General features: G+C 57.7%; 1 protein-coding gene and 1 long non-coding RNA gene across 3 annotated transcripts in view; one reads left to right on the forward strand and one right to left on the reverse strand.

The window, feature by feature from the left end:
* Nucleotides 1-552: 552 nt before the first annotated feature.
* On the reverse strand, nt 553-5,008 carry FOXF1 (forkhead box F1). Its single transcript, XM_082606922.1, is given in 4 exon segments — nt 553-2,027; nt 3,505-4,529; nt 4,531-4,579; nt 4,582-5,008. Coding segments are annotated over 4 exon segments (1,278 nt in total). The 5' UTR covers nt 4,625-5,008; the 3' UTR covers nt 553-1,866.
* Nucleotides 5,009-6,169: 1,161 nt separating this feature from the next.
* Nucleotides 6,170-27,685, forward strand: part of LOC309794453 — a 449,561-nt gene continuing 428,045 nt past the window's right edge. For both annotated transcript variants that reach the window (XR_014292049.1, XR_014292050.1), the window contains exon 1: nt 6,170-6,387. This is a non-coding gene — a long non-coding RNA (uncharacterized lncRNA). The remainder of the gene's footprint in view (nt 6,388-27,685) is intronic.

The following is a 27,685-nucleotide window of genomic DNA, read 5'->3' on the forward strand; positions in this document are numbered from 1 at the left end:
GTGCAGGGCACACACACAAAAAAATCCTACCAAAAAAAAAAAAAACCTTAAAAGGTGTTCCATGATTTATAACAGCTAGAATATGGGAACAGTAAAGTCTGAAACTCAAAGTACAATTCTCATTGGTCTTGGAGTGGCCAAAACAAAAGTGTAAAATATTTTACGTATATACATATATATATACACACGTGTATATATCTGTTTTTTCCCTGGGGGAGGGACTGTAGTTTTTCTTTAAACGTTTGCTTATTTCTTTAAAACAAGAAACGACATTTCGAGGGGCAGAGGGTTCTCCTTAAACAACAGAAGCCGAGAAGAAGAGTTGCTCTTGTCCAGACATCACTTCAGCGTGAAATGAAAAGTGAAAAGAGAAGGATTCGCCAAGAAATAAAAAAAGAAGAAAAAAGGATTAAGGATCATCCATAATTTAAATTAAAAAAAAAAGGCTGGAGATCCCAGGCTCGTTTCTGTCTGTATTTGGAAGATATTCTGCAATCCCAATAAAATACTCATGCGATTTTATTTCTAGTTGATACAATATTAAAGGCCATGTACAAATGTTATACATTTTTATTTTTGTTCTTTTTTAGGAAAAAATACACAAAAGGCAAAAACATCCTCAAATTGTAATTTTTATACAGTGCAGAAGGAAATTTAAAATACGTGTCACAAACGCTGCACCCCAGCAGCCAAAATACTAAAAAAAGGGGGGGCCTTCATTTTATATATATATATATATTTATTTATATAAAACATATGGAAATTTGTCTTTACACAGATCGGACTTAGTTTCAAATTTACAATGGATACCTAAAAAAAAAAATCTACGCGGCAAATATTGCCAACAAAGTTACACCATTAATACTGATAAACGGAGGAGCCTATGCGGTGTTTCGATTATTAGGGAAAGAAAGAATAAATAACAGGATGAGCCTTGCTATCGTTTTTTAAAAGTGCCTTAACCTTTCTGCGTCACCGCGATCCTGAATCCGAGCGCTCAGCGGGCCTTCCCGGTCCCCGCGGCGCCGTGTTTTCCTCACTCTCCCACCAGAAGGTTTACAGTAGAGATCAGGAGACAGCCAGGTCTCGGGAGAAAAACACCCACCAAAAACGTCAAAATAAAGTTAGAAACCAAACCAAAAACACTGAAGAGAAGGATGGAGAGGAAGGCGGAGGGGGACGGCAGCAGAGGCCCGAGAGCCGCCGCTTCTGGGCTCCTGGTTTCTTTCCTAAGACGAGCAGTGGCTTCAGAAATGCAAGTTATTCGCACAAGGATCCACCTGTGGTTGACTGGAAGACTTCTGAGGTGGGGAGGGAGAAGGCGATTTCTTGCCCCCCCTTCCCTGCAAAAGATGGCTCTGAAAGGAGACGCGCATTCCAAGACATTCTTTCAAAAAAATTAAAAATAAAAAGATAAATACTCAACCAAAAAATAAAAGTATTTGATAATGACGGTCTCACATGTTTGCCTTTCTCCTTCCCCGACTTTTGCCATTGGAGGGGAAGGGGGGAGAGACCTCAGCAGAAAGCTTGTTTAGATGTTGAGGGTTTTTCCCCAACACAGCACCTTCTCAGCCGGTTTCAATAGGATCAAAAATAGATATTTATTTTTCAACAGCTGCAGTCAGATCAGGCCCCACCACCACCATTTTAAAGAAACTGTTGAGCGGGTGGCGGGGAGGTGCCGACAGCGGGGCTCCGTCTTTGCCTTGGGGATTCCTTTCCCGAATAATCCGGTCGGGGAGGGGTCAAACCCTTTTCTTCTGCCGACGGTTATACCTCGAAAATAAAGCAGTCTCTGGCGATGGGTTCCGAAGTCCCAGTGCCCGGCCAGCCCCTGCCCGGAGGGCCCCGGGGGCTGTGGCCTCACATCACGCAGGGCTTGATGTCTTGGTAGGTGACCTGCTGGTGGTAGTAAGAGCCACCGCCGGCTGAGTGCATGGACGAGGATGCCATTGTGTTGAAAGAGAAGACGAACTCCTTTCGGTCACACATGCTGGGCGACTGCGAGTGATACCGCGGGATGCCTGCAGGGCAAGGCGACAGGAAAGGGGACGTTAAAGGGTTAGCCTCCGGAGGCCAGAGTTCCAGGTGGAGAAGCACCTTTGCCCGAGGGGCGCACGGGGCAGGCCTGCCCGGCTCAGGCGCAGGGCTGGAGGCCTCCCCTCCACAGCGCCTCCCCATGTCCGAGTTCCCGGTCTCCGTAGGGTCGGCGCCCAAAGGGAAGATCCCCAGACACTGGCAAGGATCCCTGCTCCCCTGAGCGCCCCGCTGGCTGGGCCGCTCCCACCTTGGACACCGAGCCTGGGCCGGGGCCTTCCAGAGGCTGACGGGGAAGTGGTGAGAGGGGCCGAGATGCGCCAACAGCGAAGGTCCAGCGGCCTCCACTTTCAGGGCAGCCTGGGGCCTGTGCCTGGCGCTGGGCAGCCACCTTCCAACCCCAAAGGCTGCGGTGGCCCCAGAGCAGCCAGCCAGGCCGGCAGGGGCCAACACAAGGGCCAAGGGTGGCTTCTCCAGAGGAAGGGCCCTTTGGAGAACCGAGCCTCTGGGACAGCTGGAGCCCGCCTGGAGTTTGAAGCCGCCCAAGCTGGGCAGCCCCCGTGCAGAGGGCCCCTCCAGCCTCCAAGCCCAGCTCCTCCCCCCCACAGGCTGCTGACAGCTGACTCCTGACAGGCCCCTGCTTGGACCACTCCAAGCTCTTCTCAGAACCAGGCCCAGAAGGCTGCTCGTGGATGCCGAGGTGGAGGGTTTAGAGGGGAAGAGCGCTGTGCACCTTCTTTTTCGGAGGATTGGGGGTGCGGCGGTACCTGGAGACCCGAAAACCTGGCTCCTGAGAAACAGGCTGTGTGGGGGGCCTGCGACTCTGACCCTCGATCAGGTCCCCTCTCTGCCTCTGTCACCACAAAATGCCCCGACTCAATGTTCGCGTGCCCCAGGCCTGATTCCTGAAAGGCCGGGCTCTGAGCCTCTGAGCCTCTGAGCAAGCGTGGAGCCCGGCCGGCTTTGGGCCTAACTCTTCCGTCCTGCCCGGCTCAGAGCAGAGGCGGCGCTCCCGCAGCGTTTCTGGGGCGACTGGGGAGAGTGAGCCAGCTGTCCGGGGCTGGGCCTGGCTCCATCCTGGGAACTTGCTGAGGTGTGAGGGGGCTAAGGGACCTGAGGGGACTTAGAATATTGGAGTCTAATAAGTCTTTTTGGTGAGGATGGGGCCTACCTGGCCAGGCTGGGGCAGGCAGCAGCTGGGAGTTGAAACAGAAAAGGAGAGAAAACGACATCTTAGTCTATACTGGGGGCTCCAGGCTGCACTCGCCTCTCAAATGGGGGGAGGTGGGGCTGAGAGGCGCCTTGGGGAGCTGATGCCTCCCCGCAACATGGGGCTTGGCACCCCGCAGAAGTGGCCGCAGGCTGTGGCCCAGGGCGGTCGGCAGCTTCTGGGGGCTGGGTCTGCAGTGCGCTCACAGATGTGCTCCCCCCTCAGGACTGGGACGGCTCAGCCTCCCCACTCACCTTGCAGCTCAGCTGGGATGTTGTGACTGTTCTGGTGCAGATACGGCTGGTCCTGGGAATGCGTGGAGAGGCTGCCGGACAGGGGGTTGGCCGCGGGGTTGCAGGGGGACAGGGGCTGCTGCTTGATGTAGGAGGCGCTGCTGTTGAGTGCCGCGGAGGCGGAGGGCGGCCAGGCGGCCGCGGAGCCTGAGTAGACGGCGTGGGGCTCCATGACCCCACCGGCGGCCGCGGGCAGCAGTGGGGAAGCAGGCACCGAGCTGTCGTGGTGCGGGTACTCGCCGGCCGCCGCGGCGCCGCAGCTGCCCATGTACGAGTGGCCACCGTTGGCGGGCAGGTGGGGCACCGAGTGGCTGGGCAAAGCCATGCCGTCCACGTTGCCCGGCAAGTGGCCGTTCATCATGCCCAGACCTCCCTCCAGCGCCAGGCTGTTGGGCGGGCACGAGAGGCCGCCGGCGGAGCCCTGGAAGCTGTAGGTGTCCGGGAGGTGGTTGAAGCCGAGCCCGTTCATCATGCTGTACATGGGCTTGAGCGCCTGGCATTTCCTTCGGAAGCCGCGCGGCCGCCGCCGAAAGGAGCCCTCCTCGAACATGAACTCACTGGCCGGGTCGATGGTCCAGTAGTGGCCCTTGCCCGGCCGCCCGAGGCCCTTGGGCAGCTTGATGAAGCACTCATTGAGCGAGAGGTTGTGGCGCACGGAGTTCTTCCAGCCCTGGTAGGAGCCACGAAAGAAGGGGAAGCGGCTCTGCAGGAACTGGTAGATCTCGCTGAGCGTCAGGCGCTTGGTGGGCGAGCTCTGGATGGCCATGACGATGAGCGCGATGTACGAGTAGGGCGGCTTCTCGGGGCGCCGGATGCCGGCGTTGGTCTTCTTGGCCTTGGACGGGCCGGACGACGCGGGGTCCATGGCCGCGCCGCCTCCCCCGCCGCCGCCGTGCGGTGGCTGCTGCTTCTCGGGCGCCGAAGACATCGGGTGGCTGCTGCCGCCGCCGCCGCTGCCGCTGCTGCTCTGCGCCGCCGACGAGCCGGGAGGAGGAGGAGGAGGAGGAAGAGGAGGGGGAGGGGGAGGAGGGCAAGGGGGAGGGGGCTGCGCGCGCGGGGCTGGCTGCACCTCTGCCGTCATCGGCGGCCACTTCTCCCGAGCGAGCCTCGGCGCGCCCTCCCCCGCCGGCTCGCTCGCTCGCTCGCTCGCTCGTCCTCCCCGAGGAGCTGATGGATCCGCGGGCGGTTGGCGCAGAGCCCCCTCTCTCTCCAGCTGCCTCCTCCCCCCACCTACTCTCCTCCCTCTTTCCCTCTCGCCCTCCCACAAGGGAAGGAGCCGAGCAGAGGCTGAGAGCAGGCTCTCTGCAGCCTGGGCGGAGGCCGCTAGGAAGCCCCCCACCGGTTTTCTGGGGGAGGCACCACCTCTCGGGCCGGTGGCCGTGCGCCCCCGCGGGGAGCAGCGCTCGGTCCCCACCACCCGCGGCGCTCGGCTCCAAGACTCCAGCCGAGGCCGCCCTCTCTGCCTTGTCTCTCGGCGGCGTCTCGCGGGCCGGCGTAAGACCCTCCAGGAGTTCCCTCCCCTCCCTGCCCCCCTCCGGCCCCCGCGGTGGTGGGCGCTTAAAGGGCCCCCACCCTCGCCTCCCAGCGGCCGCCTGCAGAACCCGCCCCGCCTCCACCAACCTGGCGAGCAAGTGTTAAAGCGCCCTCGGCCCGCGGTTCAGCCCAGCTGCGCGCAGGCCCCCCGCCTTCCCTGCCCGGCCCGCGCGGAGGAAAACGCACCCCGGGTCCCGGGCCTTCCCCGACGCGTACTGCTCGGTGGCAAATCGTAACTGAAGTGGCGGCCGTGGCCGCCGGGTCGTGACCATCGCGGACGCAGCCGGTTCGGCTACGGGTCCCCGCGGCCGGCGGGCGTGTGTTCCCGCGAGGGACCGCCTACCCACTCTCCCCGCCCCGGGAAGGACTGCGCCGCGCCCGGGACTTTTCGGACTCGCCCAGCCCCGCGCGAGCGGGCGGGCAGCCGATGGAGCCGAGAGCGGGCGGAAAACGAAAGCGCAGGGCGGGTCGCTGCCGCTTTGTCTCCGGCGCCTCGGGCCGTTCGGGGAGCGAGTGAGAACCTCTGGCCTTGCGGGGACCAACACCTCACGGGCTTCCCGAACAGGCGGCCACGCTCATTCACTTACTTGTGCACTCGTGCACACACATGCATACACTGATGCACATGCAAACCCGGTAAATTTCGCAGACTCAGACGTGCAAACTCACACCCACGCGTTCGTTCCCACTCACGCGCACACGGCGCTCAGGCATGTGCGTGCCCACTCGTGCGCTCACTCACGCGCACACAAAAGGCCCACAGGAGCTTCAGTTCTCACCTACTCCCACTCATGTGCACACTAGCCACGCTGATCTGAGCTCACACATAACTCAATTGACCCCCCCCCCACAGCATACACACTGAAAACCCGCCTATTTGGCCCCGCAGTCCCTGTGTCCCCGCTTCCCAAGAGCAGGTTCCGATTTCTCGCAGATGGTAAAGGCCCTGGCAGGAAGTTTATACGGCTCAACGTAAACACGTTCTGGGGGATTCTTTAATAATAATAATAGAGAATTCCGCGTGCGCGGGGGGAGTTGGCCTAATGCCCCTGTGGGCTCGGCCTGCCGCCGCCGCGGGGGCCTCTGACATTGAGCGCCAGGCCAGGTTCCGGAAAGCAGTCTGCGCGGGCGGGGAGCATGGGCCCGGGCGGCCCTCGCGCGCCGGGCTGCCCGCAGCGGGGGGCTCGCACGCAGCCTTACCCCGCCAACCTCCCGGCGCTGGGGTGCGGGTTAGCACGGGGTAGGGGGGACGGTGGCGCCGAGCGCAGGATGGCGCAGGAGCCGGGCGCAACGCCGCACGCGGGGACCCAGGTGAGTGCTGTTCGCTCGCAGACTTCGGAGGAGGGAGGCGAGGGGTGTTTTCGCGGGTCGTCGCGAGGAGCCAGGACGCCGTGCCCCGGCGCGAGCTGGGGCGAGAGGCGTGTGCCGGGCTCGGAGTGCGGCCCCGCGGCGCTTTTCAAAGCCCACCGGCCTCTCGGGTTTCTCGGGCCTCCTTGTCAACCCGCTGACGCCCCTCCTCGCTCCGACGCCTTCAGCTTCGGCGGTAGACGCCTCGTCGCCTTCGGGACGCCTGGCACGTCCATGCGAGGAGCTGGGGGTCTCGGCGGCGTAGCCTGCCCTGGCGGAGCGCGCTCGCGGGAGACTAGAAAGCCAGCTTCTCTGCGCTGCGCTTTCGCTGGGCTCTCCCGGCCTCGGCTCCGCACGCAGGCCGGGGTCGGTCGGCTGGGGAAGGGTGAGTGTGGGGTGTGACCGCGTCGTGTGTGGTTGTCTTCGCGCAGGTAGACGCGCGTTGGCAGACCCACTCCCACTTCACAGAGCCCAGCCAGCATCCACCGACCGCAGGCATCCTGAGCACGGCGCACGGCCTCGGCCTCCATACGTCAGAGAACACCCCTCACACAGCTCAGGCGCCCCAACCCTTGCACGAGCGCTCAGGCCTGCCCACCGCCGAGGACACACTTTCGGTTACGTGCACACACTCCTGCACTGCACGTTCGCCCACGCGCAGCCCGCCGCACATGCACACGCAATCGCACGCACGGCCGCTCCACTCGCGCGCGCACACGTCCACGCACACGCAATCTCACATTTCTCTCTCCATCACTTTTTTTTTTTTTTTTTTTTCACCAAACGGCAGCTGCAGGGTAGGAGGCCCCGCGGCGCTGGGAGGGAAGTTCCCGAGAAGGGGTCGCTACTACCGGCTGCCGGGAGCACATCTTGGCCTTTAGAAGAGAGGCCACTGGGGGAGGTTGCCCCACTCCCAAGCCAGCGAGGGGTGCAGGCAAAGCCGCGAGGCTCCCAGAAAGTGATAGTAACCCCTCCCTTTCTCTCGCTCCTCCCCCACTGACAGGACGCTCCAAAATAAGGAGGCCCTGTAGAGCATGAAGTTGGGGGCCCTTTTTCCAGTAGCCCCCTTCCCTCTTAGGCCCTCTCTAGTTGGGAGAGGGCTACAGATGCCGTCTTCAGCTAGCCCACAGATCAGTTCCTCTCACTCCTGCACATCACTGTTTCTCAACGGCTCCCTTTGCGGGCTCCTGTGTGTTTTGGGGTGGGAAAGCTTCGGCCTTCCTGGGAGGAAGTGTGGAGTCAGGGCCCCACCTGGCCTCCAATTACCCCTGAGGTCTAACAGTAGAATAGACTTTGCCGGGGAAGGCCAGCAGTTGCTGTGCCCAGGGAGGGACTGAACGGCCTCGGAGCCTCAGGAACGCGGCAGATGGAGGCTCTCCCCCAACCCCGCGTCTCCACTGGGGCAGGAGGTAAAGTGGAGGGGGAATGAGTTCCAGCTGTGTGATTTGGAGGTTCCCCCCCCCCCATTTCTGAAAAGAGCCACAGCCATGGCAAGGAGGGCTTTTCCAGGCGGCCAGAGACTAAGCTTTCGGCTCTGAAGATGCCCTGAGAGGTCGCTGCTGGTCTTGCCTTTGGGGGATGGAGAAACTGAGGCCCTGGCCACCTCCAAGGGCTGACTGTCATCGAATTTTACCCTCCCAGATGCCTCGTTACAGGCCGAGAGTGGAGAGAGAGGGGTGTTTAGAAATGCTTCTGTTGCCCCCCACCCCTGGCTTTCCAGGCTCAAAGGCACTGAGACCCATTGGAGAACTGACGGTGATAAAATAGTAACCACCGCCACAAACACATGATGATAATAGGATTTATCGATTGCTGGCTGTGCACGCGGTATTGAGCTTCACCTTATAAACACCTCTCAGATGTTCTTGATGTTTCTCTGGGCTGTGAATCCCTTTGATAAACTGTTGAAAACTACAACCCTACACCCACCCCTTCCTGAGGAGAGATACCTGCGACATTTGTAGAATGATTTTCAAGGTATCACCAAATGCCTGGATCCACAACCTCCCATCCACGAACCCAGGACTGTGGTTAAACACCCCAAGGATACTTGTTTAACCTTCACAGATGACACTACCAGGTCAATATTATCCCTCCCTTTACAGATGGGCTCAGTGACATTGCCTCATGTCCTAGGTCACCCTGCAGAGGCAGGACACAAATCCAGGTCTGAGCAGGACTGGGGGTTAAGCCTCCGGAGTACAGGGCAGAGACTGTCTACGTGCAGACTCACAATCGTGGTCCAAATTTGAATCCAGCCTCCACTATGTAGTGATGTTGCATAAGCCATTTGTGCATTTGTTTCTTGTCTTTTTTTGGCAGGGAGTGGGAGGGTGGGATTTATTGGTTGATTTTTCCCCAGCTTTATTGAGATACAATTAACTCATTGGGTAAGTTTCAGGTGTGCAGAGTGTTGATTTGATACATGTATATGTTGCAAAATGACACCATCCCATCATGTAGTTACCATTTCTTTCTTTTCTTTTTTTTTGGGGGGGGGGTGTGTGTGAGAACGTTTAAGATCTCTCTTAGCAACGTTTAAGTATGTGATACAGTGTTGTTAGCTATAATCCCCGTGCTGTAACTTAGTGTCTTCATCTAAAAAATGGGACGAATAATGCCGTCTATTTCTTAGGGCTGTTGGGAGGCTTGGACAAGACTGCAGAGAAAGACAGGCTATCCAAACAGACAGAAACAAACAAAACCCCCAGGGGCCCAGCCCCAGGGACTGTCGGAGAAAACGCAGACAGGGATTCGGGCAGCTTTCTGCTCTTAGCGCAAAGATCTATCAAGAACACGCACCCATCCCAAATCCAATCTGCGCTCCAGCGCCGGCCCCAGGAACCCCAAAATGGGGAGGGGGGTGTAAAAATAGACACGCCTGCCATGTCTCCCACTCCCGAAGCCCAAGGTATTTTTACTGACTAATTGCTTAAGTGAAGCCGCCCGGGCTGAGAGCGCGCCGTAACCCGAGCAGGGAACCAGATCCAGCTCGGATTGTGCCCGGGCCGGCAGCGCGGGCGCGGGCGCGGGCGCGGGCGCGGGCGGGGGCGGCCGCCGACCACCCACCGCGAGGGCAGCCGCCCTGCTCTGCATTAGCGCCGGCCCGCGCCTCCCTCGTCCCCGCTCCCTCGAACCCCTTCCCCGGCGACGTCCAAAGGCGACAGAAGGTAGCGCGGGCCGGGCCCCAGACCAAGGTGGGCGTTTGGCAGTAAAGGAGGCCGCTTGGCTTGCGGACGTCAGTGGGGGGTTAGGGGTGGGAGGTTTGTGGTGAAAATGCGGCCCTGGGGACAGGAGACTGGCGGGGGGAAACGTCAGAGTCAGGAGGAGAGGGCACCCTCTCCCCAGTCACAGGGTGATCTGTGCACAGAGTAAGTGGGGTATTTCTCTGCAGACTCTGGAGGCGCACACATACCGCGTGTGCCAATGTGCAGAATATTGCCCAGAGGGCGAGAACTATAGAAGTAGAGAGGCACCGAGCAGTGCCCCGTAAGTGTGACCGCGCCAGGTGGGTGTACAGTGTAAGGCCTGTGTGTGCAGAATAGCATAAGGTGTGCAAATGTAACTGTTCCTTGTGCGGAGCATCATTAGGGTGTGGGTGCAGCATAGTGGCTTCACGCGGAATGAACATGTGAAGGTGTGAATAATATGACACGTTGTGTGCGCAGAATATTTGAGGGCAGTAAGAGGTGTCCTGTACACCCAGTATTATAAAGTGTGTATAGTACGTAGCAGGTTACACACGCAGAATAGTCTGGGGTGTGTACCGCACCATGTATTCTGGACAGAATGTTGTAGGCTCTGCGGACCATATAATATAGAACTACGCGGACTGTTGTAAGGTGTGTGCGTGATACAGTGGGTTGTATTGGACATGATATAGTGGTTCTACACGCCCATCGTAAAGTCCGGCGCGGTGCCTGTGCGCACGGAGCATCCCGGGCAGCGTTTCGCAAAGACGGGGGTCTGCGCCGTGACGCTGTATCTACCCAAGCGTCAGGCAGTGCGTTTGCAGTGGAGCATGGTGGCGTGAGTAGAACACCGTCAGGAGGTCTGCACGCAGCCAAGCATGCAATAATAGAAGTACAGAGCTCACACATCCGACGGTCGTGGAGGCCTGACCTTGTGCCCTCGCTAGGCACCTCAAGGCCACCACTCGCTCAGTAACCCCCACCATAACCCTGGGAGGCAGGTTCTGTTCTGATCTCAGGTTCCAGGGAAGTGAGTGATCCACCTACTCTGTTTTTGTAGTGACGGAGCAACTTTCCTGCCCTTTGTCGTGCCGGGAAGGGAGGGCTGTCCTCGTCGGCACGGTATGGAGCCGTGGGGACGATTTACCTTCTGTGCAGGTCTTTGAGAGGCTGTGAGCTCAGAACCGTGTAAGCCTCTGTCTGCAGCCAGCACAGAAGAGACGCAGAGACAAGGCACGTGGGCAGCATGAGCACTAGAAGGGACCCCGAGTCCTAGGGAGCCCCAGTGCCCTCAGAAGGCCACTGGGGAGGCTCCTGCTCTGTGCCGCACACCCACATCTCGGGGTGGTGTCCCTGCTTGTGCCCGTTGCTGCCAGCCAAACTCTAAACGAAGGCAGTCCTGTTGTCTCCTCTTGTCAATGGCACGTCAGATTCTGGGGCCCCTTAGCGTGTTCCTGGGGCTACCCCAGAGTGAGGAGGAGAAAGAGCCCTATCCTACGGCTTCACTGGCCTGGCCACACCCCCCTCGGCACAGATGGGGCTCAGAAACGGCACCTGTGGGGACCACTAGGGCCATGTTCGGGGAGCAGCTGAGGCAAGGGTCGTCCCTGACCCAGGTCCTGGCAGGCCACCTCCCCGTCGGCTGCGCATTAGAGAGAGGCTCATATTTTGGTCAAAAAACAAACCAAACACAGAGGCTCGTATTTGCGCTGCTGCAGCCCTGCGATCGCCTCTCCACTTGGCCTTTTACCCAAAAGCACGCATTTTCCATGACGTTCTTCAACGAAATATTTGACAGCGTTGCAGCCCAGGAATTTACAGCCCTCTCCCCCTCGAGATTTTTGGGAGTTTTCTGGCGTTAGCAGGGCATACTGCTCTGGGGAACAGAGAACGCTCCGGGGACACTGCGTGTCCTGGGGCTCCCACCCCGGCGTCTGGCCTGGCTACAGTCTCCTTCCCACAGGGGCACGCTCCAAAGCATCCGATGTATCTTCATCCCTGCTGCCTGGACAGCTGCTCTCAAAAAGATGGCGAGAAGACGTTCGCTCCATCATGGGGGGTGTGAGGGGGGGAGTGTGTCCCAGATCTTGTTTCTGAGCAAAGGACCCACACGCAGGGAGGGAAAGAGAGGCATCTCCCAAGAGGTAGGGCTGAGAGAGAGCAACTGGTCCTCAACACTTCCTCGGGGGGTGGGGGGGCGCCCCGTGGAAATAACTCCTCTGGGGGCAGGGGGAGCGGACAGTGTAGAGAGAGAGGATGAAAATGAGTGAGTTTCAAAAAAAAAAAGAAAATATAAATTAAATTTCAAACGTCAGATATTTTCTATTTCTCAGGTTCAAGGGGGAGATAACACACACCACCTTCGGGGAACAGGGGCTTTAGAAGAGGGCGAGATGAGGAAATGAGGGCCAGGCCAAGCAGGGACGGGGGCGGGGGTGTGCTCAGATTGGGTTCTTAATCAAAAGCAGCAATTTGCTCCCAGAAACCTGCCAGCGTGCGCACCCAAAATGTGCCTGTTGGTCGCCGCTAATAGCTTGTAATGCGCTATGTCCACTTAGAGGGTGTGGAAAATATGAAAACAAGTGTTATCTCTAGGGAGAAAGCATAATCCGCGCAGCCCAGAGCGCCTGGGGGAAGAAGGGACTTCACCTGCCTGAGGCGGCCCAGAGCCCTGGGTTTGCTGAGGAAACGGAGGTGAGGTGCTCTTTCCGCGCCTCCCCCCCCCCGCCCCAGGTTGGGTTTGGGCCCTTTTGTCCCAGCCGGGTCGTTTCCGGGCTGCCCCAGGGACCCCCTGGGAGGATTTGCACGTGGCCGTGCCGACTTGCACAGCCTCGCCCGTCTGTCTTCTGCACGATCGGAGAGCCAGCTGTGTGTGTGACACGGGGAAGGCGACACAGCTCCCGGGCAGTCAGAGCTGAGTAGAGTGCCCTGTGGACGCAGAACAGAGGCACAGGTGTCCAGGACACACGGAGACCCTCCTCCACCCCAGAGAGACCCCAAGGTATCTGGTCACTAGAACCCAGAGATGCCTGGGTCAAACAGACAGAGGGCGAAGCCCCAGGAGACTCACATGGACTGTGAGAGTAGCAGGGACTCCCACAAAGCCTAGGGTGAGAGAGAGAAAAAGAACTCACCCAGAGGCACGCAGGGAGGGGTCCCCTCGGTCTGCTTGGGGAGGAGGTGGGCAGGGAGCTCTAGAGTGGAAAGGAGTGTGTGTAAGAGGGAAGGAGAGACAGAGAGAGACAGAGAGACAGAGGTCTGTGTGTGTGTGCGTGTGTGCCTGAAGGCACAGCCCCAGGTGACTGGACACCTCTCTCCGCGGCTCCAGCATTGGGCGGGCAGTGGCCACTCTTGACGTGGAAGTTCCTCTGTGTCCAGTTTTCCGAGGAGCAGGTCCCAGGCCTCAGCCCACTTAGCCCTGGGGTGGAGCTTTCCCAGGAGAGTCGGGAAGGGTCTCTGTGAGGCCCTTGTCAGTGTCCCTGGGGCCACGTGGGAGGAAAACCAGAGGAGGCGGCCAGGGGCAGCGAGGAACGAGGAGAGCCTTCGCAAATGACTTAACCTCTGGGTGCCTCTGTTTTTCCTTATCTTAAAATGGGGATAAAGTCAGTACCCATCCATGGAGCGGTCTGAGAGCCAGAGGAGAAATGCAGAAGAGCCCTGAGCACGGTCTGGGAGGGGGATAAGGCAGGGGGATATAAATGCGAACCAGGGCAAACTTCTTAAAGAAATAAATAAAACTGTATTGAGACTTGGCTTCCATTGCTGTGTGACCCAGGGCTGGTGGCCTTACCTCTCTGTGCCTTGGTCTCCTCATCTGCAGAACCAGAACATTGACAGTAGCTCCTTCTGGGTAGTTAGCAAATTGTGAATAATTCTTAGCCTGGTTGTTATTACTGGGGGTGTTCCCTCATCCCTGGTGTTTGGGGTGCTGGGGGTGAGATCCTGTGGGGCTCAGCTTGACAGGACCAACCTTTGGTGGAGTGAACTCAAATAGGGGAATCAGCTCACCTGAGACTTGGGGCACGTTCCCCTCCCCTGGGCACTCTGGTTTGCCCTCACCCCTAGGCAGCGTGGAAGAGAACGTAGCTCAAAATCCTGGCACCTACTTCACAGAGCAGAGCGTCAGGTTGGGTTGGAGGGGAGCCTCCCCTGGCCCTCTGACACCTCAGAACCAACTTGCTGCCACACGGAAGGGTGATGAAGTCTCAGGTGCGCACCCCGCCCCTCCACCCGCCAGGCTTGGTCCCGGGTCACCCTCTGCAGACAACAGAGCCCACTGAGGGCTCCCATCCCGCTTGGGGTGGCCCCTGGAGCAGGGGTCCGGCAGCCAAAGGCCTGGGTTAGAATCCCACCTTTCTGCCCGGCTGCTGTGCGGCCTCTGCGCAGCTTAGTGACCTCTCTGAGCCCCTCTTCTCATTTGCATGATGGTGAAAATAAAGATATCCCCACCCTCGGGCCGCGGTGAAGACTAAATAGGAACAGTGTTATCTTTAGAGAACCATTGAGCGCCTGCTGTGTACCAGCACGGGGCTAAGGAGCTGCTGTGCTGAGCCCATTTTGCAGACCGGAGAGCGAGGGGCAAACGGCGAGGGCTCCATAAACGTGGCTCGGTTTAAGACACTTCTCTCCTCCTCCCGAGGGCACCTGTGGGGTCCCAACTCTGGGCTGCCATTGGCAACTCCAGGAAGAAGAGGGGAGACTGCTGGCTCCTGACTCGGAGGCTCTGCTTCACGTCCCCCTGCCCCAGCTTTCCACCCTGCGTCATGACAAAACAGTAGTCTCCAGCCTTCTGGGCCCTGCCCTCTAACCCCCGCGTGGGGTAAGGGGGCTCCGAATCACTTCCACCACACCCGCCCCAACCCGATCCCACCGGCTTCCTGGCACTGCTCCCCAGCAGCCCGGTTTCTGAGAAACGCCAGGGACGGAGAGCGGCGGGGCCTGGCCTGGACATCTGCACTCCTCCAGGGCGTCTGTCTTGCTGGGAGTGGGGCTTATTGAGACCCTCGACTGCCCTCCCGCAGGGTGTTCAGGGCAAGTCTTCATGGCCACTCTTTTTGTGGACTTAAATTGGGGCAGGAGGGCTTGGGGAAAGGCAGACATTGGAGCGCCCCGGCTGAGCTCCTTGGGGACCGATGGGGTCCCCGTCCCCCCAGGAGCAGACCTCCAGTGGGATCCCTTGGCGGGGGCGGTCCTGACCAGCCCAGGCAGTAGGTCTCAACCTGGGGCAACTGCAGAGCTGCCCCAGCGCCGCTCCTTGCCTTTTAAAATGTGCGGTGTCTAGGGGCTTCCGTGGTGGCTCAGTGGTTGAGAGTCCACCTGCCGATGCAGGGGACACGGGTTCGTGCCCCGGTCCGGGAAGATCCCACATGCCGCAGAGCGGCTGGGCCCGTGAGCCATGGCCGCTGAGCCTGCGCGTTCGGAGCTCCGCAACGGGAGAGGCCGCAACAGTGAGAGGCCCGCGTATCACAATAAATAAATAAGTAAATAAAATGTGCTGTGTCCCTTTAGGCTGCACTTATTTTTGCATCTCAGTCAATGCTTACCTTCCTACCGGCAGCTTCCCGCCCTGTAGAATTTAAAAATCAAACAGAGGTGCAAAGATAAAGTAGTCACTCACACTTCCTGGTTCTTTTATGTTGAAACATGTTTTCTCAGTGCTTGAGATACACCAAATCTGGGAACAGTTTGATCACACACAGGTCTTAGCATGGGTTCGTTTTTAAAACTAATTTCCTTGGGGCACTCGGTTTGCATTTAAGTACTTCACTTCTGTACTCCAGCACCAATGAATTGGGTACTTTTCTTAATAATTAGAAATCAATTACATGCAAAAAGTCTATATAGCCCTGACATGGGAAGACCCGCTATCTTAAAAAGTGTAAACCTCAAAATATTTTAAACATTTTGTTATATTCCCAAGGTCAAAATCGATCTTTTTATCTCCGTTCTCCTCCCACCTCCCTTTTTCCTGTTAAAGTTTGAGAATGAGTTAGGTCCACGTGGCAGCTGCAGGCAAAGCTTCCACGAGGTCATTCCCACCCCACCCCTAAATTGGGCGAAGACCCATTTAATTCGCCATGAAAACTAACTCATTAGGAGTCAGATTTGCCCTTTTTAAGAGACCGGTAATGAGTATCCTAACACCCCCTTCGCCATCGCCTCCACGTTTTCTCTGCGTTTCTTGCAAAACAGCATTTTCTGAAGAACGTAGCTTCAGGCTGGCTGCCTGCCTTTCACCGCCGCCTACCTGCCCTAACTTCTTTCTCTCTCTCTCCTTTTTAAGCAGCCGAGACTCACTCTGGCTTTGCGAGTCTGATTCGAGCACTGTCTAGTCGCCTCCCAGAAAATAACTGTGGAGGGCTGGCGTTCGGCCGAGACGGCGCTCTCACCCGCGCAGGAAGCCGAGAACGCGTTTCTCTCCGCGCGGACCCGGGCCCACGGGGCTCCGCGTCGCGCACGTCACCCCTCGGGGTCGGGGCCGCCCCGGCGGCGACGTGGTTCCGCGTCCACCGAGGCCCCGGCGGCGGCGGCGGCGGGAGGGTCCCAGGCAGTCCCGGCTGGTTACTGCCGCTCTCGTTGTGCGACGAAGCAATTATTTTAACCGTGGTTTGGGCTAATGATGGTTTCTGCTTGCTTGAACGCGGTGTTTATTTTACCTCGACCATCCCCGGGGAGGGGGCGTGCGCCCGAGCGCGGGACGCTGGAGTTGCAGATCCGAAAACTCTCGGGCTGGGGTAGGGTCTTGGGAGGTGGGGTCAGTGAGCTCCCTTTTCTCGCTCGCTTGGCCCTGCCTGGGTGGGAGCCGAAGGGGAGGATTCAACCTTCTCCTGCGGGCGTCTAAGCGGAGAGGCCGGGGGCTGGGGCACCGGGGCGCGCCCGGGACTCGCGCTCGTGGAGAGGCGCCTTCTGGAAGCCAAGCACGCGCGCGTCTCCGGGCCCCGTCGCCTCCCTTTGACCGTGGTGGGGACTGCCCAGTTTCGGATACCGCGGGCACTGGGCGCACGAAGGGAGAGGGGCGGATAAGAAGGGTCTCCGCGCTGGAATCCGGATGCAACCTAGGGTGCCGTTAGAGAGTGAGACGCCCAGGGCAGACTCTAAGGCTCATGACACTGGGGTACCTCGAAGTGTTTCTTTTTCTTTTTCTTTTTTTTTTTTTTCCTGCAAAACCGGGAAATGCACTTAGAGTGCATAATTGCTTGGGACGTGTCTATACGGGTAATGGGAAATAGCGGAGACCAAAAATTATGTCGTAACGTTAGGAGGAAAAAAGAACATCAAAGGGCTACTCCTTGGACAATTCCAGCTGCGTTGTTCGGGGCCTGAATTATACGGGGAACCGGCTCTGTTCTTGACCTGCCTGTGCCCGCAGAGACGGAGACTGGAGCCGGGGCCTGGGCCAGTCGGGGTGATTTCCCCTTGCGGTCTGCAAGACCCTGTCGATTTTCAGTTCGTGCGGGTGCGGGGCCCGAAATGGGGGTACAGAGTGGGGTGGAAGAGAGCGAAGCTCAGACCCATGACTCCGGGCTGAGTCTCGGTGAGCTCTGATTTGGGGCGGGGCGAGCGGGAGGAGACCCCGCTGGCGCAAGGACCGCTTGCACACGCGGACGTGGGGAGTGGAGGGGCCAGGACTGCGTGGACGCGGACGCGGGAGGCCGGCGCACCAGGAGAGCCGCCAGATGGTCACGCGCCCGTTTACGCGGACGGCAGAGACCCCCCCACGTTATTGCTGTTCCTTCACCAAGAGCCCACCCCGGGCCAGAAGTCCCAGGCGGCAGGCCCACCTCCACCCCCGCCCCCGGCCCCTTCCTCCACCCCTCCAGGCGTCCAGCTGAACGGAGGCCGTGCGGGTTCCAATTCAATTAGCTCACTGCGAGGCCGCCGCCAGCGACCACCTCCTCCTGAAATTAGGGCCGCGCCGGCGGGGGCGAGGGCGAGGGCGAGGGCGGGGGCTGGGCAGGTAAAGAGGAACCAATTTGCCCCGAGGCTTTATCAACAAGTGGCTTAACTAGGAATTTACATTGACAACTCAGCACCTCCGTCGGGACTGTGGTGGCGGCCGGCCGGGATGACAGGCTGAACTGTGGGGGGCCGGCCGAGATCCGGGAGGCCTCAAGCTTCAAAGCCACCCAAAGGCGGCCTCCGCCTGGGCCCCGCGCGCCGCGTGGACGGCGCGGACCCGGGCGCCCCCGGCGCGCCGCGAGGGCAGGGGTCCCGGTCGGCGGGCGAGCGCGGGCCGGTGGGCGCTGGGCCGTCTTTCCCGGCAAAGTAGGTGGCCGTGTATATTTTTGTTCAAGTGGTGTTTATGTTAATGGAAAAAAGGGATGGAATTACAAACAGCCCGCCGATGGAGCTTCAGCCGCCGGGGCCTCGCGGTGCTCGCATCCCAGGTCCAGTCAAAGGGCGTGCGCCCTGGGCCGCTCGGACTCTTAGCAGGACCCCGTCCTCCTTCTTCTAACTGGATGAAATTGTCATGTCTCCCCCCCCCACGGTGCAAAATCGGGACTCTGTTTGTTATCACCCCCCCCCTGCCCCCGCCGTCCGCAGTAGCACAATCAGGTTTCTGGGTAAGAAAAACCCTAATTTAAGTCCTTCAACGCCCCTTTCTAAGAGCACCCAGACAGTTCCTCTGGGACAGTCAGCTGGGGTGAACGCAGCCTCCAGCCTCCCTCTGCCACCAGCCTTTCCCTTGTCTCTTTTCTTTTCAAATAAATATAATTACCCCAGGCTTTGACGTTTGTTTCCTGGCCCGGATGACATTTTTTTTTTTTTTCTGGGGAGAAGCAGTTGGCTTTCCAAAGGCCACCCCAGTTCCCCCATCCCAAGAGAGTTTTTCTCCTCTCTTTTTCTCAACACCCACTGCCCACTTTTCTTCCGTTGCCTCAGAGGACGGCATGTGCTGGCTTTCGCCTCCTTTTCTTTAGCTGAATGAAAACTGGGGTAGGAAAAGCAGGACCCCGCTGGAGAGATCCCCCGGCCCGCAGCCATCAGGAGGGATTCCACTGCTCGGGGGGCGGGGGGCGGCGGCGGCCGTGGCCGAGCCCGGGTGCGTTGGACCAGGGCAGCGGGGCTGGTGTGGGCTCTGCACCCCTTGGGGATCACAGCCGCGTGCTTCCTCTTGGAAACACACCCCCAGCCCCTCTCCAAACACCGTGCACCGGGAGACTGGCAACCGTGTAACCAAATGGAGAACTCGGGGCCTTGTCTAATCTCCTAGAGGACATTGGGCTGGGAGATTCTAGTTTCCCAATAGATCCCCGCAGCTCTTCACCACGCTGTGCTTGTGTAGATGCTGGGCTCCCACCTTTGGGGATCAGTTCAGCCCGCTCCCAATCCTGTGTGCAGGGTGCTGGGCCGCTGCAGATGCCAGTCAGTGGCCTAGAGAACACCACGCCTGGGCTTCCAGCCTGGTAGACTGGAGCTACCAGCAGCGTCCAGGAACCACATTCCCTGGCTCTGAATCTCCACTTCCCGGGTACTACAAAGTCCACAGACAATACTCAGCTAGGCTTTGGAGGCCAGGCTCACCCCGACTCAGCAATCTGCCTGGCACCCCAGCAGTAAAGAAGTCGTGGGAGCCAAAGAAACAAAACTCTTTCAGGAAGAGAAAAATAGGGAGACGATTACTTGGCCCTTAGAGTTGTGCAGGTAGAGCCTTCCACAAGGGAAGGAGCAGACCCTGGCGTACTTCCCCGGTCTTAGGTCGAGCTGTTGGGGGGTGCGCTTCTTAACTCAAGACCAAAGGATCTTGGGGTGGGAGGTGCAAAACTAGGTGTGTGGGTGCATGTTGGGGAAAAGCAGCCCATAGCTTTCAGTGCTTACACACTCCCTCCCAGATAAGAACCACCAAGATCGAATAAATTGGGCCCAAGTCACAGTTATTGACACTCCCTTCTTTCAAGCAGTTGTCATTTGTCAAAGCCCTCCGTTCAGCTGACACTCCCTTGATGGCTTTTGTAGCCTTGACATTGAGCAGCGGAGAGAACAATCCAAGAGGCACGGCTGGGTGCACCCTGCACTGCCACAGGCCGGAATCCACCCCCTCTCCTCCAGGGCGCGGAGGTCACAGGCCACGTTTTTCATGCAGAAGCGCCTGCGTCGCCCACAGGCAGGTTGCTTCGCGGAGCCCCTCCCAACTTGCAGCCCAGCTCCGGGTCGCATCACCAAGTCGTCTGCCTGCTCGAGTTTCTTTCTCTCGATAGCCTTCAGCAGGTGCCAGTGCGCCCTCGTTCCCGGGTCCCCTCTCTCCCCTCGCCCTCACCAGCCAGGACAGATACAGAGGCATGTGCCGGGAGCACTTGAAACCGGTGTTTAGTCTGTGGCGATTGGTGGCGACTCTTGTCCCAAGCCTAACGCCCAGCTCACCGGCCTTGCATTCTGCCAAGGGGGAGGGGTGCGGTAGGAGGGTAGGAGTGGCTTTTTTCTGGGGGACTTTGGAAAGCAGGGTGCAGGCAGAAAGAGGGAGTTAGTCGCAAGAGGGCCACTCTCCAGGGTCAGCAGCCGCCGGAATCCACCCACACCCAAGGGTTCCAGGGCGGCCCTGGCCATGGATCGCATGGCCGCACTCGGCTCCTGAGCCTTCACCCTCCTTTGTGTCCCAGGCGCCGCGGGAGCCCCTTTCTCTGACGCACCACTTTCTCGGGGACTGGCGGATGCCAGATGCAGAGCCCTGAACTTGCCTGCGAGCTGGCAGGGGCCCCTTCGGCACGTCCCAGCCATTTATTCCATCCTGCAATTAAACCCGAGGTCAAATATCTCCTTAACGACGCCATCAGGCCAGTGGCTCATTATGGCATATATTTAGCCATAAACTACGGGTTAGCGAGGGAGAGATGAAAATTATTGTGTTCTGGGAATGAATCCTTTTAGCAGAAACCGGAGCTGTTATTTACCAGGGAGAACTAAGTACAGGCTTCTAGGCGACCCCAGGCAGGACAAGCTGCGCTTGCAGGCCCTTCCCGCCTTCACCTGCGCACCCCTGCCTCAGGCCTGCCACTGGCTCCCTAGGGCCAAGAAGGCACCGCCTCAGGGCGCCCCGAGCAGCCGCACTGCCGAGTAGCAACATCGAAGGTGCCCGTGGAATGGTCTGGAGCTTGGTGGGGTCAGAATATTTGGCTTCTAGAGTGATTCTGTTTCTCCTGTGCAGCTTTAGGTGGCTTACCTAACTTCTCTGTGCCTCAGTAGCCTCATCTGTAAAATGGGGGAGAAGTCATACCTTCTCTCTAGCGGCTCAGGAGAATTAAGTCTGACCCAGGGGGAAGTTTAGCAAATGATGGCCGAGAGAACAATCATGAGGATGCTGATAAAAAAGCAACTTTATAGGCTGCTGGAATGAATTATGAATGAAAGCACTTATGTAAGGCTAGGGGAGACTTGGAGTCCAGGGTTGGACGGAGCCCAGTTTGAATGAAGCCCAGACCATCACCAGCTGTGCCCACTGGCTTGAGTAGCTTATTTTCCATGTCCAGGCCCTGGGGTCCTCATCTTTGAACGCTGCCTGACCAGAGTTGCCAACAGTAGCTGAGATGCTGCTGTATCCAGCGCAGAGCTTTACAGGAGGGAAGATGCTCAAACATTATCTCACTTCCTGCCCCCCCACCCCCCCAATCCGGGATGTCAGGGTGGCCCTGGTTGGAACCAGAAGCTTCTGTATACGCTGGAGATGCTCAAGTTGGCCCCTGCAGTGCAAGGGAGATGGAGATTGTGTGGGTCAAAACCACCCCACATTTAGCCTCTCAGGAAATGACCAAGTGACCCACAGGCTACAAATATTTGGACAGATGAGACAAGGGAGTCCCCAGTCTAAATGTTTGCCCGAGGCTTCCAAGGAGGCAGATTAATTGTGAGGCTGCTGGGCCCCCTTCCCAGGCCGGGCAGGTGTGGCCTAGAGGAAAGTGGCCGTGGCCCCTCACCCCTGCTGGCCAAGGCCCAACTTCCCCGGCCTCCAGGCCGGGCAGCACACCAAACTCCCCATCCCTTCCCATGGACGTCCTGCCCAGAGATTCTGAGAGCGCCTGCCAGATATTAGACGTGGGTTGTGTTGGGGCAAGACAGGTCCCTCAGACCTTCCTGAAGAGCTCACACACGTCCACCGACCAGATCCCCCACTCTGCCTCCTTAGGGCAGACCCTCACCGTGCTGGTGCTGTCCTGTCAGCGCAGCCAGCCCCCTTCTCCCAGGCGGCCCATCTGACATGAGATCGCAGGGAGTCCTGGGGGTCCTCCTGGACTTCCGTCTTTAGGAATCATGGCCGATTCCAAAGGTGTTTGCAGTTCTGAGAGGGAAGTCCTGGACGGCAGTGCCGGTGCCGTGCTGTCCCTCACAGCTCTGCGATCGTGGCCAGGTCCCACCCGTCTCTGAGCCTCTGTTTCTTCTTCTGGGCAATGAGGATCCTCAAGAGGCCAGGCCTTCCACCTCTGACATTCGATGTCAGACCCTCCTTCTCAGTTTGAGCAGCGCTCTCTCTCTCTCTCAGGCATCACCCCATCACTTTCAGGAAGCGCACACCAGGTACTTCATGGGCATTTAACCCCGAGGTGACGGGGATCCAGGCTTTTCGGATGGCCCGGTGGCTGGGAAGGGGCACAGGGAGAAATTCAGTACTTAATCACACGGAGTTCTGCTTAAATGACGTCACAAGATGTAACCTTCGTTGGTCAATTAATATAAATATATACGTGGTTTATTGCTAAGGGAAAATGTGCATTAAAAGCCTGAGTGTCTTTGGGCTGCACACTGTATTACCCAGGACCTCCACAGGGCAGAGACGGCAAAGAGTGATGTGGGTGGTAGAGGCATAAATGCATCCGCGGATGTGTCCACTCATAGGCATTGGCCTCAGGTGGGTCCTGAGGCAGTGCCTGAGACAGGCTGCGGTTGCCTTGGAGACAGGCTCACCGCACAGGGCTGGGCTCCGTGCTGCCATTCAGGCTGTGTTGCTGGGAGGGTCTCCGTCCGAGATGACAGATGCGCTCAGCCTGACGCGCTCTTGGAAGCACAGCGCCCGCCTGCCACTCACAGCGGAGACTCTGCTGCCCGACAGCTTTTATTTCATTAGAAGCGTGTTTACTGTCCGGCGAGCCGGCTGCTCTGGTGAGGGGCCCGACCTACAACGTACAATCCTCCGGTTGTGCTCTCCAGGCCTTTGACATGGCAGTTCTTGCACAAACTAAGTTCTTTCTGTTCCAAAAGGGTGTTTCTATGCTTTCTTCCCCTGTGAGAGTGAGACTGAATGCCTGCCTTGTGTCGGGCTCGCTCAGGCGGTGGAGGAGATAGCAGAAGATCCAGAAGGATTAGGCCAAGAGACGACATCCTCCCTTCGGGATCATATTTTGGTGCACTCTCTCGGGTCAGCACTGGTTTCAGCAGCTAACGTGCAGGGAGACCGGCACCGGCCAAAGGGAGCCTTCATCTCAGGAAACCAGGACTGTGGTCCCAGGACAGCGGTGTTTATGGAGCACTTCCTGTGCGTCAGGCGCCGTATTCTATTATCTCATTTAATCCCCAAACAGCCTTGCGAGAGAGACTTTGAGATCACTGTTCCCATCCTGCAGATGGGGTCACGGAGGCCCAGAGGAGGCCTGGCTTGTCCACCCACACAGTTCTGAGCGGTAGAGCCAGGGGCCAACACAGCGTCCAGCTCCAGAGCCTCAGTCCCCAGGGGCCCTGGCTGTCCACCCATCCCCACCGACACTGCCCCCAGGATGCCGGGTGAGAAGCTGTAGGTGGTGGTTCAGGGGTTTGGGGCCTGGCCTGGGTGGGTATTGAAACAAATGGCCTACTTTCCACATCGTGTTCATAGTCTTCCGAACACGTGTGAATTCGGACCACCCTAGAACCACTCCTGAGGTTCTAAGAACTGCTTTCTAGAAACATTGAGCGCGTCCGTCGATGTTCTTATTTGCGTTTTAGTGTCCGTGAGGCATCTGGAGTGTGTCTTCGATGAGGGTACTTTTCCCAACAGGGAAGAGGTGACCCACATTCAAAGACGGCTTTGGGATGCAGAATGCTTCGTCTGACCAGCAGCTGCATCACCGTCGAAACCTGCTCCGTCCTTGTCTTTTATAGATACTAAGTGAAATACGTACTGACGGGCTTTACTTCAAAATAACCCGGGGGTCAGGAGACACGGGAAGGGGTGGAGATGAAACAGGATTGGACAGGAGTCGATAACTCAGGGGCAGTGGGCAGACGGGGCTGGTCATAGCATTTTCTTTACTTTTGTGTGCTTGCTGTTTTCTATGGTAAAAGAAAATAATAATTTTTTAAATTAAAATCACCTATCTTGACCTCATAGGGACCAACACGGTGGGGTGGGGAGCGGGACAGGGAGCTGTGCAGAGACACACAACCCCCCCACACACCATATATCAATACATACACCACACACACCACAGACGTACACCACGCGCGCGCGCACACACACACACGCACACACGCACGCACGCACGCGCGCACACGCGCGCACACACACGCGCACGCGCGCACACACACACACACGCACACACACACACACAGAAGAACAGAAGAGAATTCAAGACATTTAAAGCTAGAAGGAGACTGGACATAGTCCCCGTTTCTTCTCCCATTTCATAGGGAGTCATGGGGAGGCCAGAAAGGGTTGGAGGCGCATCCAGTTCGGCTGGCTGTGGTAGTGGTAGCGCCAGGACCAGGTCACGCGATGACACAGATCCTGGCCGCCTTGTTTGTTCAGGATTTTGTTTTTAGATGTGGACCATCTTTAAAGTCCTTATTGAGGTTGTTACCGTATTGCTGCTTCTTTTATGTTTTGTTTTGTTTTGTGTTTTTGGCCACGAGGCATGTGGGATCCCAGCGCCCCGACCAGGGATCGAACCGCATCTCCTGCATTGGAAGGCGAAGTCTTAATCACTGGACCTCCAGGGAAGTCTCTGGCCTTCTTTTTTTAAACCATGTCATGTAGCAGAACTAACGAGTTTCGTATTTGCTGTTGTACAGAATCATCGGAGCAGCCGGTCAACCAGGTCGTGTACTAAACACATGGGTAGGCAGGTGAACAGTCCAGGGAGCCACCTGGACATTCCAAATATCTGGGTGCTTCTCAGTCTTGTGGCCGGAGTTTCTAGGTGGTGGGCTGGAGTCTCCTGTTTCTCAGGTTGTTCTGGGATCTGCTGAGCTGTCTGTAAATGCGGTGACCGGCTACTGCATTGTCACACCCTCTTCATCTATTCAGACATCCCAGCCGTGGCAGGTGATAAGATGATACCCTCCAAGTATTTTACATAGACTGGGACTTAACACAGGAGATTCAGGGCTTCCAAAATGATCAGATGGCCTGTGACTCCTACAGGCCGTAGGTTTTAGTGGGCCCTCCAGAACTGACCTGCTGAGAGCTACCTGGCAGGAGGTTGCCTCTGGTTCTGCCGAATTCAAGAACAGCTATGCCTGCCATCCAGGCTCAGGAAGTCACCTCCCATGGCCTCCTGCCCCCCCAGGGTGGGTGACTGGAGGCTGGGACACTGCCACACCTGCAGAGCCCAGCAGGAGCCGGATCTGCTCCAGGCTGCCTTCCGTCTGCCTCTGGCTGCATCTCATTGGCTGTATCTCATTCACAGCCAGCACTTGGGCTACAAGGGAGTATGGGAAATGTAGTTCTTTATTTTCTGGACCAGGAAGATACGTGTGAAAAGGGGAGTGGATGCTGGGAGCCAGCCAATCACCTGCAGCAACACAAGTCCCTCCCTCCCTCTGTGTCCAGAGAGGCCTCTGTTCATAGCAGAGGCCTCTGGTGTCCAGCTGCCTGTGATCCACTGGAGGTCGTGGCATCTGCCTCCCTGTACATCATCAAAGCACACGCTAGTTCTGTATCATCACTCCATCCACTATCCACCCATGTATTCATTCAATGGATATTTACCAGGCACCAGGTATTGCCGTGGTGGTGAACAAGGAGCTTCCATTCTGCTTGGCAGGCAATTAGCAACAAGAAAGGACACATCAGCAGAAAAGCTAATTTCAGATGGAGCAAAGTGCAATGAAGAAGTAAAACCGGGAGTGAGGTGGAGTGATGGGAAGGGAGGGCTCAGCTGAAGGGAGCCGGGGCCTGAGGACAGGGAGGGGGACAGACAGTAATCAGCATGTGCAAAGGCCCTGAGGTGGCGGCAGTGGGCAGACTTCCGGGATCCACCAGGAGGCCAGGGTGCCTGGGGGTGGGGGGAGTAGAAAGCAGAGAAGGCTGAGAAAGTAGAAAAGGAGTGGGGAAAGGTGGGCAGGGGCCAGGTGATCCTGCCCGTCTGGTGGGACACAGAAAGTAGATTTTATCCTAAATGTGATGGTCGACTGTTGAAGGTTTTTGGCAAAGAAAATGGCTTGATCTGTGGGTGGTTTCAAACCACATCTGCAAATTCTTCGACGCCCCTTCTCCCAGAAGGGATGGAAGGTCTGTATGCCCCTCTCTGGAACCTGGGTGGGACTTTGAGGCTGTGTCAACAGTAGGATGTGGTGGAAGTGAGGTGTGTGATGTCCAGGACCAGGGGAGCAAGGGGGCAACTTTTGTCCGCCTCTCTCGGGACACACGCCTTGAACCTGGAATGGCCTTGAAGGGGGTCGGCTCCTCAGAAGCCCCGTGCTGGAGAGACCACGTGAAGAGGCCACATAAAGATAAGAGGGCCCGGAGCCCCCTTGGCTCCAGCCCCCACCGTTCCAGGCTCCCAGCCCAGGGGCCAGACGTGTGAATGAAGGAGCCTGTAGACGACCCCACCTGGCCCCCATGGCACCTTGCCCACATGAGAGAGCCTAGCCAGAGCCATTCCAGCCCAGCCCCACTCGGGTTCCCCACCCACAGACATTGTGAAAAATAATAAAGCCACACTGCATTTTGGCATAATTTGCTGTGCAGCAGATTACCCGAGAAAAGTCTGATTTACATTTTTCAAGTAAACTTCGTATTGAAATATAACCTCTACATAGAGAAGTCCACAGATGAGCTCGATGAGTTTTCTCAAAGGCAACGCACCCTACAAGCAGCGTGCAGGTCAAGACACAGCAGCCCATCCCCCAGGAGTCCCTTGTGCCCCCTGCCAGTCACTGCCACCCTGCAATGGACTGCAAGTCCGTGTCCCCCAGATTCCTGTGTTGAAGTCCTTACCCCAGCGTGATGGTGTCAGGAGGCGGGGCCTGTGGGAGGTGGCCAGGCTGCTCCCCTCCCTCGGGAGTGGCTGGGACACCGCGGTGTCTGCGCTCCGTGGAACACGACGCAGCAGAGAGAGTCCTGCCTTGTGTGGACCCTGTACAAGTGGACCATATGGGCCGTGCTCCTTTGGCCCCGTGTCTTCACTCGGGTCGTGTGTCTGCAGGGAGCCGTGCGCAGCTCCTTCACCTCCGTTGCTACGCGGCAACCCGTCGTGCGGTTGGACCCAGGCTCTTTAATCCTGCTGCTGTTGAGGGACGTCACGGGCTTGGTTCCAGTCTGAGTCCATCACCCACAGGGCTGTTGTGAACGTCTGGGATGTGCCTTTTGGTGGATGTATGTGTGCATTTCTATTGGACATTATTTCCATGTCTCTTAACGCATAAGAGACCATCCTAAATGTAGTGGCTTAAAACAATAACCGTTTTCTTCTTTCTCAGGATTCTGTGGATGGACTGGGCTCAGCCGGGCAGTTCTTCCGCACCCGGTGATGCTCCACGGCATCACCTGGGCTGCACGACCGAGCTGGCCTCTCTCCTGGCCGGTGCTGGGAGCCCAGCTGAAACTTTTGGTCAGAGTACCTCAGTTCTCCTCCCTGTGGCCTCACCACGTGGTCCAGCTGCTAATGATAGGTGCCTGGATTCCAAGAGGAGGGAAGGAGAGGCTTCCCGCCTTTTTAGGACCTGGGCTCAGATGTCCCAGACCATCATCCTATTGGCCAGAGCAGTGAGAGGGCCAGCCAGGCTCAAGAGAGGGAAATAAAGTCCATTTCTGGATGGAGGACTGTCCTGCACCTCCAGGCTGGTGACATTGCTGGGGACCACCTTTGGAGCTTATGAGTGAGTTGTGGGTTGATTGGCACTCGAGCAGCACCACTCTGGTCACTGTGGGGAGTGGATCATGTGCT

Source organism: Mesoplodon mirus, assembly GCF_964341445.2.
Source record: "Mesoplodon mirus genome assembly, chromosome: 19".
NCBI lineage: Eukaryota > Metazoa > Chordata > Mammalia > Artiodactyla > Ziphiidae > Mesoplodon > Mesoplodon mirus.